Here is a 10,380-nt window from a genome sequence, read left to right on the forward strand (position 1 = left end):
TCAAAACTTAACCAGCATAGAACACGTACACTTTTTATCTTTCGAACGAAGTGTATATCATACCATTTCGTTCAGTTGTTTAGGAGCTGTTAACGCTCAAAATCTTGTTGTTGTTTAAAATTATAACCAATGAGAATGCGAGAATGAAATAAAAACGTCTTTTTATAAATTTTTGAATTATTTCATTCATAGTCAATTAATTTAATTATATTTAACATAATCAGTAAGTGTGTCACGTAGCTGGTACGAAGCTCTACTAGAATTGTTTCATATTTGATTTTTTGCCGCTAACGAATCAACAAGAGGAGTAACTCTCAAATTCATAGGTCCTTCATGACCCTCTGCACCCATAAAGTTGTGAAGCACCGTTGCCGCTTTCACAACTTTTTCAGTATATTCAGGAAACAATTTTATTGTTTTTATTTTTAAACGGAAATTATAATTGGCATCGCAGATAGCCATTAACACAATTGAATGAAAACCTTTATAATTATAATACAAGGAACCCGAATTTGGAGGACATAGTATAGCGACGTGCTTTCCTCCGATTGCTCCACTACAGTTCTACAATTCTTTTCTAATCTTCAGCTCGTGGCATTGGCATGTATATAAGCATCAGAACGCTCCACAGTACATCACACCTCCATGGTAATTGACCGAACAGTAGATTTTCATATTCTGAACAGTTTGGCCAGAACGTTGACTGAACTTCCATGAGCCAACTACCTATTAGACTAAAGTAATTACCGATTAAAGAATTCACAAGCTGGTCGTCAATCCAAATTATAATTTGAATGTTAACTCTTCCAGTATTCAGTATAATTATTCATAAATCAACTGAACCCTTTCTATGCTAATAATGTTTGAAATATTTTTGTTTATACGTGCTACATTACATTAATCAGAAAATAATTATTGTCAATGTATAATACTTAATTTGTTTCGCTTCGATGACAAGAGCAAAGGAAATATTACAATATTTCATCTAAATCGAAGAAATCTTATATTAAAAATAAATCCAGTTTTGAACAAACAGTGAAGCAAGTGTTTTAAAAAAATGGTGACGAAGTTATTACTATGGAAAAGGAACACAATAACTGCACGTTCATATTTTACTTACATCAATGTGAGAAACAGGCGAAATTCGGGTGAAATAATTATACGGAACGAGATTTTCTCCAGGTGAAATTTTACCAGATCCAGCAGCTTGTCAAATATTTCTGGAGACATACGTGTCGAATTCAGAAAATAATCGCGATCTTTTTGTCGCATAAGCATATAGCCCACTTCAAAAGATCACTCCCTCTCGCGATTCAGGTTCGTAGGTCAAGCCCACCATCAACGGTAGCCGGTGCCTCGTGAATTATTCCGGGTAGCATAAATAACTGCTACAGCAACTGCTGCTGTCCGAAGTCGGTCCATGTTTTTTTTCAGTTTTGATCTCTAAACTATTTATGATCTTCAAATAAGGAAACATATAGTATAAAGCAGTGACAGTTCTCAAGACTGTTGTTGCCCAATGTTGACAGCTCTAGTACTGCATTGTATTAACACAACGTAGGGTAAACAGCCAGTAGATTACGAAACAACCTTCTTCCTAATCCAACCTTCGAGGAATAAAGATCGCAAATTAAATTCGTTGTCATAAGTTCGGTTTTTTTATCTGTGATCCGAGTGTGGTTCCCGGGATAAGTTATCTGCCGGAAATCACGATCCTGCCCTATCATTTTGGTGCCGTGACCAGGATCAAGATTTCCTCCCGTAATCCCGCTATCACACTTGGAAATCGACAGCATCCGCCATCCTTTTGTTTCATCACCATTGTTCTGGATTATTGCCATTGCGCTGGCATTGTTAAGGACAATCACCTTTTGTATTCGAGCGCCATCGAGAAAACTCTGCACCCACCTTCCAGCTGGAACTTCGAATTAAATTCAAGGCCTGTTACGTACAGGTACACGGTACGTATTATTCCAACGTGTGCAGGAGTTAACCACAGGTGGTTTGAGATTTTCTCTATTTTCCGACATCTGCATCACTAACTGTTACGGAAATCCGAGCATCTACTGCACTGCTGAGCTGCCAATCGGAGAATTTATTTCCCCTGCGAGAAAACCACCAAAAGTTCCCGTTAATTTCCGCTTGCATCGCTGGAATCCTGAGCATTGTTCCTGCATTTAAATTATACAAGGCAGAAAACTAGCCTTGAAAAGTGAACAAAGCGAGATTTCCGTTTCTGCAATGGCGGATGAGCACTCGAAACAACAGCTCCTTAACCGGCGAACCATATTGATGGGATCTCTGGAGAGAGCGGAGCAGTTCGTCCAGAATTACGTGGCAGAACGGGATCGAGGCCAAGTTCAATTACGTATCGAACATCTGGACACCGTGTGGATCGGACTGGAGAATGTTCAATCCCAGCTCGAAGACCTAGAAGTCACCGACGAAGGTATGACGCATAACCTGCAATTCCGTTCCCAATACGAAACTCTACTCTTTCAAATAAAAGCCAACTTGCAATCCTATATTCCCGCTTTACCTTCTTCAACAAATGTGATCCCTCAACCTGCATGCTCTGGGCTCTCTGGGATTAAACTGCCAACAATAACCCTACCTGAGTTCGACGGTGACTACAATCAGTGGTTAGCCTTTCACGACACTTTCATTGCTCTGATTCACTCTAACCCGGAAGTTCATGATATCCAAAAATTCCACTACCTTCGCGCTGCGGTTAAGGGAGAGGCAGCACAGCTGATCGAATCTATCGGCATTAGTTCCGCCAACTATACCATCGCTTGGCAAACCTTAGTCTCGCGCTACGCAAACGAATATTTGCTTAAAAAGCGTCATCTGCAAGCCCTTCTGGATTGCCCACGGATGAAAAAAGAAACCGCCGCTGCATTGCATTCCGTCGTTGACGAATTTGAACGTCACACCAAAACCCTCCGACAGCTTGGAGAACCGATCGATGCTTGGAGCACAATGCTAGCACACCTACTTTGTTTGCCCCTTGACGACGGTACGTTGAAAGCCTGGGAAGATTTCGCTACCACTGCAGAAAACCCCGACTACAATTGTCTAATTGAATTCCTGCAACGTCGCATCCGTGTCTTGGAATCGATGTCTGTGAACCAACAATCCCAACCAGCACTGAGCCAACAACCACCCTTGTTTCGCAAACCATCGTTCTACAAAACCGTCTCCCATACTGCAGCTGAATCGTCCCAACGAAAATGTTACTCCTGCGATCAACATCATCCGCTTTTTCAATGCCCCAGATTCGATAAAATGTCTATCTCTGATCGCTTAAATCTCGTGAACAACCAATACCTTTGCCACAATTGTTTCCGCCGTGATCACATTGCCAGAAATTGCCAATCAAAATTCTCCTGTCGTCATTGCAAAAAACGACATCATTCGTTACTACACCCTGGTTATCACCCAACCGATGCTGATCAGCAACCATCCACATCCCGCACTGCTGCATATACAGTGAAATCCAACGAGAGGCGGGACACCGCAGCGACCAGCCATCGATCAACCACGAATGCGTCCACCGTTCAGATAAGCAACCCATCCCAATCATCAAATGCAAGCATTCTGCTGTCCACAGTCGTTTTGATGATTATCGACGCCAACGGAAAAGCGCACCCCGCACGAGCATTGTTGGACAATGGTTCACAATCGAACATCATCAGCGAAAGACTTTGTCAACTCCTCCGACTGGAGCGCAACAAGATAAATATTCCTGTGTTCGGTGTAGGTGAGGCGTTTTCAAATATTAAACACTCAGTTTGGACTACCATTCGATCGAGAAAGTGCAATTTTGAAATCGGTCTTGACTTTCTCGTCATGCCCCGCATCACGATTGATTTACCCGTTGTATCCACTTTTACTGATAACTGGTGTGCATCATCTAATCTGTTCTTGGCAGACCCAACCTTCAACAAGACCGGTGCAATTGATATTCTACTCGGAGCAGAACATTTTTTCACTTTCGTGAACTCTGGAACACGTATCGAACAAGCGCCAAATTTGATCCTCATCGATAGTGTTTTCGGTTGGATCGTCACTGGTAGAAACCATTCACCGCTGAAATCACACCCCGTAGCATGTCACTTAACGCTTTCCGACCCGCTTCATAAGGCCCTCGAACGTTTCTGGCACATGGAGGAAATTGAGAGTCGGCTCAACTATTCTGTGGAGGAGCAACAGTGCGAGTCTCATTATGTTTCCCACCATTCACGCACTCCGGAGGGAAGGTACATTGTTTGCCTACCACGTCATTCCAATTTCGATCAAATGCTGGGTGAATCGAAATCAACAGCACTTCGTCGCTTCCTCTGTCTTGAAAAACGCCTTTGCAAAGAACCAATGTTGAAGGAGCATTACTACTCATTCATGTCTGAATATTTGTCGCTTGGACATATGAGGTTCCCCCAGACTCACTACTTACCACATCATGCCGTTCTGAAAGAGGCCAGTACAACCACGAAAGTCCGAGTGGTGTTTGATGGATCAGCCAAAACATCGACTGGCCATTCCTTAAACGACGCGCTACAAGTAGGTCCAATCGTGCAGGACGAATTGTTAACGCTAATACTTCGTTTTCGCAAATACCCAATAGCACTCGTTGCAGATATTGCAAAAATGTATCGCCAAGTGATGCTCCATCCAAAAGATACACCGCTGCAACGTATTCTATGGCGCTTCAATCCCAATGAACCCGTTTCCACTTTTGAGTTACAAACTGTAACGTACGGCTTGGCCCCATCATCCTACCTTGCCACCCGCACTCTTCAGCAACTTGCCACGGACGAAGGAGATTGCTATCCGCTCGGGGGTCCAGCGCTACGGAAGGGGTTTTATGTAGACGACTATATAGGGGGAGCAGACACGACAGAAGAGGCAATCCAAACCCGCAACGAACTCGATGAGCTGCTATCAAAGGGAGGCTTTGAGTTGAGAAAGTGGACGTCAAATAGCTTAACCGTGCTGCAAGGACTCGACCCATCAAAAATTGGTACTCAACCGATGTTTAAATTTGATCACGGAGAATCAATCAAAGCATTAGGCGTCAGCTGGGAACCGGTAGCAGACCAGTTACATTTCGATTCCACTTCGACCGAGGAAGGCGGATGTCCGACCAAGCGATCCATATTATCATCGGTATCGAAGCATTTCGATCCACTTGGCCTAACAGCACCAGTTATCATTCGCGCAAAAATGCTACTCCAGGAACTATGGCTGCAACCTTGTGGATGGGACGAAGAAATTTCTGACAGCATACGAGCAAAATGGGAAACCTATTGTTCTGAACTCAAACACATTTCCTCTTATCGAGTCAATCGCTATGCATTCTTGCCTAATTCTACTGTACAGCTGCATACATTCGCGGATGCATCCCAGCAAGCATACGGTGCTTGCATATATGGCCGATCCACTGATTCCGAAGGTCATGTCCACGTTCAGCTGATTGCCTCGAAGACAAAAGTCGCACCGCTCAAACGTATCACTATTCCTCGCCTGGAACTGTCAGCTGCTGTACTTGCCGCCCGGCTGCATAAAAGGGTTACCGTCGCAATGGATATGCCCTTCTCCGAATCCCATTTTTGGTCCGATTCAACAGTCACACTTGAATGGTTGCGCTCACCTCCGTACACCTGGACAACATTTGTTGCAAACAGAGTGTCCGAAATACAAACAACCACCCAGGGATCCCATTGGCATTGGTAAACAGAATCCAGCAGACCTCGTCACGAGAGGAATGACAGTGAATAACTTTCTCGGCAGTGATCTTTGGCACAATGGACCAACGTGGCTAAAACTCCCCGAAGCAGAGTGGCCAGTGATATCCCAACAGCAGAATGCACCTGAAGACATTCTAGAAAGGCGAAAGATGGTGGCGGCGGTTCAAAACAGGCCTACCACGAATGCATTTTTTGGCATATCGTCTTCGTACAGCCGTTTGATTCGATTGACAGCATATTGCCTGCGTTTCATCAGAGCATGTCGTCATCAACTACCAATCGAGTGCACAGGGAAAACGAAAATTATCACCGTGGACGAAATGTCAACAGCTCGTTTAAAATTAATTAAGCTCGCCCAAGCAGACGTTTTTGTAGAGGAAATGAAAGACCTGAAAAAGGGAAATGTCGTATCGAAACATTCGCATTTGCGCCTTTTGAATCCATTCATTGACTCAGACGGAATTCTCATAGTAGGAGGCAGACTGAGACTCTCAGACCAGCCCTATTTAACCAAACATCCCATTCTCCTTCCTAGTTCCCATCCATTTTCAAGGTTAGTTGCCCGTTATTACCATTTTAAACTATTGCACGGTGGCGGCCGCGCCACTCTCGCGGCCATTCGGCAAGAATATTGGCCTATTCAAGGACGCCGGATGGTAAACATCATCATGAGGAACTGCTTTCGATGCGTTCGTGCCTCTCCCGTTCCCGCCAGGCAACACACTGGCCAGCTACCAATTCAAAGAATCACTCCAAGTCGTCCGTTTTCGGTCACCGGAGTTGACTACGCTGGCCCAGTGTACATGAAGCCAATTCACAAACGAGCAGCACCGACCAAGGCCTATATCAGCGTTTTCGTATGCTTCGTAACTAAAGCCGTGCACATCGAGCTTGTGAGCGACTTATCCACCCCCGCATTTCTTAATGCACTACGAAGGTTCATCGCTCGACGTGGCTGCCCCGCACACATTCATTCCGACAACGGAAAAAATTTTGAAGGAGCGCGAAACGAGCTTCGCGAATTATTTAAGCTGCTGCAGAAGGAAAAATCATCCGGAGAAATTGCCACCTACTGTGCGAACGAGGGAATCAAGTGGCATATGATTCCCCCGAAGGCCCCACATTTCGGTGGATTGTGGGAGGCTGCCGTGAAAATCGCCAAGAAACACTTGCACAGACATCTTGGTAACGCGATGCTTTCGTTTGAAAATATGGCCACAGTTTTGGCAGAAATCAGAGGACCCAAACGACCTGGCCGCACTCACACCGGCCCACTTTCTCATTGGCACTACGCTGTCAACTCTTCCAGACGCCGATGTCAGCCAGATTCCGATCAGTCGACTGGATCATTATCAACGCCTCCAACATCGAGTACAACAGTTCTGGCATCAATGGAATTACGATTATTTGCAAGAGCTCCAAAAGGAAAACAGGCACATCTTTCCGAACACTGCAATCCAGCCAGGCAGATTGGTCGTCATCGTCGATGAATTTCTTGCACCTTTAAAGTGGCCGCTAGCGAGAATTGTTGGCACCAGTCCCGGACCAGATGGACTTATCCGTGTTATCCGTGATCATTCGTCGTCCGATCATAAAATTTGCTTGCTACCTATTGAAGATAAATCAAATGAGGAAACCAATAATGTTTCGGATACGAATTAAAATAAGCATCTGTTTATATCGATATTCGCTAATGTATTGAAGTGACAGTAGTTAGGCAGAGTGAAATTCAGTAATTTCAGGTGGCGGCGATGACAGTTCTCAAGACTGTTGTTGCCCAATGTTGACAGCTCTAGTACTGCATTGTATTAACACAACGTAGGGTAAACAGCCAGTAGATTACGCAACAACCTTCATCCTAATCCAACCTTCGAGGAATAAAGATCGCAAATTCAATTCGTTGTCATAAGTTCGGTTTTTTGACGTAGGACTACGTCTTTCATTTCTATACCGGGGTGTAAAATCAAAGTTTCGAAAACGAAAGCGTTACGCCGGAGACCGAAATTTTGAGTATTAATAGCTCCTAAACAACTGAACGAAATGGTATGATAAACACTTCATTCGAAAGATAAAATGTCTACGCGTTCTATACTTGTTACTTTCTGATCAAAAAACTTGTTTCAATAGTCTTAAATTTGCTTTCAAAATAGGCTATTGAAATCACCAATCGGTATATAAGCGAGCGCCGCTCGGAAATCCACTCAGTTCTAATTGAACAGCGATTGGAGCATGTTGTCGCTGTTGTGGTGAAGCTCTTCATTTATCATGAAAGCGCGGATGAACGGTGTCACCAATAGCCTGTTTGTGCACCTTAGGCCAGAAGGGAATCCATCAGGAGGAGAGTGATGCTACAAACGGTTCCCCGGGAAGATCTCGAAGCAGCCGCTACACACACACACACACATACACGCACGGAATTCTTTCCGTTTGGATCGAGAAAGATCCGGAAAATAATCTGCCAGTTCCTCTAGGAATTTAGAAATACATTCATGTGAAAGAGTTTATTTGAATGTTTTCTATCCATGTAACACTGTGACCAAATATGTTTCAATCAAGTGCTATTAACAGGTGGTTATCGAGTTAGCATTAACCACTGGTGGGCTTCCAGTATCGAGGAAAATGTGGAAATATCTAATCGTTACTGAAAATAATCTGCCAGTTCCTCTGGGAATTTAAAATTACATTCATATGAAAGAGTTTATTTTAATGTTTTCTATCCATGTAACACTGTGACCAAATACATTAGGTTTTGTGATTTTTCAATCAATCGCAATCAACAGGATAGCTTCTGAAGATTATTCTTCCCCATCAGTAGGATATTTCCGTATCCAATATTGGATGCATAAAACCTTGTGCCTCCAACCTAACGCTCTCGTTTTCGAAGTTCTCCAAATATTCATTCATTCAGAATGAATTCAGATTCAACTTCATACAAATGATCTCTAAATCAACGATAGTCCTACGTCACCCTTGCGGTTATACCATAGATATAACCCACTTCCTGTTTTTTATCTGTGATCCGAGTGTGGTTCCTGGGATAAGTTATCTGCCGGAAATCACGATCCTGCCCTATCAAGCAGTTATTATGTATTCATACTTACACATAGTTTAAGCAACCGATGCTAAGTGATTAGAAATTGAATTTATTATATTGAAAGTAATGCTAAATAAAGAAAAATTGAAGCGCAAATAAGAAATGAGATGGCAAACTCACTCGCTGAATGTCGTTTTGCTTTGTTTTTGTTTATTTGAAGAGCGGCGCACGAACGCTAGATTGTGATCACCAGGTTCCGGCCAAGAGGATATGAACCGCGAGTCAAGATGTGTCGCAAATTTAGCTGTCATTGCCAAACTATCAAAATTTTCGGTGAGCTCAAGGCAGATCTACGTAACAAGGTGCGCCCATTCGCTTATCATATTTAACTCCAAACATCGTCAAATTCGTCAAATTCTGGAAAAATTAAAGAAGGCAGTTTTGCAATCTTAAAATTTAAATGGAGATTCTTAAGTTATTCGATTACTTAAAACACGACGCTCTCTTAACCATTTGGCTATATATTTCACAACACACAACATTTACAAAAACTCGCCATTATAATATAAGATCATCATCAGACACAATTCCAGTTCAATATTACCTAATACTGTATTGCATAGCATACATATTCTATAGAAAAGCAAATTTTCATTCATTTTTTTTTGTTTTAGAAATGTGTTAATGTCATCCTGTAAATTGATGACTGTAGAGTGGTTTTCACATTTTGACCCACCTGGCAATATGTTAAGCGCCTTGATTTACACCAGCTTGAGAGTTTGGCAGTTCTCCCGAGTGATAGACCGGACATGTTTGACGCTGTCAAATGCTGTGTATTAGTATATCGTTGCCCTAAGCAAGGCGCCTAGAAGTATATACTAAGGTGGGCCAACTTGCTAAAACCACTCTTCAGCCATCTTGGAAGTCTACTGTGTTTTGTTTGTAAACAAAACACAATACGCTATTGCCGAAGCTCGCTCGTGATCAGTCTGTCTCTTTCACGCTACAAGCAAATAATTCCCCTTCTACTTTCTTCCGTGCTGTTTTCATATACCGCTCCCCTAACCAACTTAGTGACGAAACGGCCTCACCTAGTACCATAGACCTGTCTTGGCCCTAAGGACGGTGATCACAAATCGACAGATTGCATCAGACAAATGTTTTAGTACAAAACGCAAGCGCTGACAGCTGACGTGAGGTGACGCACAACGCGGCATTCCGGTTCCATCTTAACGTAACCATACGTAAATTAATCGCTCATGTCTTGGACACAACCCTTCAACTTTTTGTTGTTATGGAGGCCGTATATTAGTGATAATGAGGCGAATCTTACCTTCCAAGGCGTCAATAATCTGCGGCTTATCGGGGAAACTTCCAATGGACCACAAAAAATTCAAAGGTGTTAATTTTATGATATTGAAGGCCAATTCTGACAGCGGAAAACACACGTCGACTAAGCGGAAGTAGGGTAGGGCGGAGCTAGTCGGTCATTTTTGAATAAATTTGGTTATAACTTTGTAGTACGAAGTTTTGCGTACCACAATGAAGCTTACCTCTTACCCTTCCAATGAAAAATAACCAGAGAATCAATTATTT

At 43.0% G+C, this 10,380-nt stretch overlaps 2 protein-coding genes across 2 annotated transcripts; both read left to right on the plus strand.

Moving 5' to 3' along the window:
- Positions 1 to 2,241: 2,241 nt before the first annotated feature.
- Positions 2,242 to 5,736, plus strand: LOC129766628 (uncharacterized). Its single transcript, XM_055767205.1, has one exon. It carries the CDS (start codon positions 2,242 to 2,244, stop codon positions 5,734 to 5,736), a length of 3,495 nt encoding a protein of 1,164 aa, XP_055623180.1.
- Positions 5,737 to 5,767: 31 nt separating this feature from the next.
- Positions 5,768 to 7,240, plus strand: LOC129766629 (uncharacterized). The gene has a single exon (XM_055767206.1). The coding sequence runs from the start codon at positions 5,768 to 5,770 to the stop codon at positions 7,238 to 7,240; it is 1,473 nt and encodes a 490-aa protein (XP_055623181.1).
- Positions 7,241 to 10,380: the final 3,140 nt, after the last annotated feature.

The sequence above is a fragment of the Toxorhynchites rutilus genome, chromosome 2 (genome assembly GCF_029784135.1).
Source record: "Toxorhynchites rutilus septentrionalis strain SRP chromosome 2, ASM2978413v1, whole genome shotgun sequence".
NCBI classification, from domain to species: domain Eukaryota; kingdom Metazoa; phylum Arthropoda; class Insecta; order Diptera; family Culicidae; genus Toxorhynchites; species Toxorhynchites rutilus.

Excerpts from the sequence above, each read along its gene's own strand:
- LOC129766629 (XM_055767206.1), top strand. The coding sequence starts at position 5,768 with ATGACAGTGAATAACTTTCTCGGCAGTGATCTTTGGCACAATGGACCA.
- LOC129766628 (XM_055767205.1), top strand. The coding sequence starts at position 2,242 with ATGGCGGATGAGCACTCGAAACAACAGCTCCTTAACCGGCGAACCATA.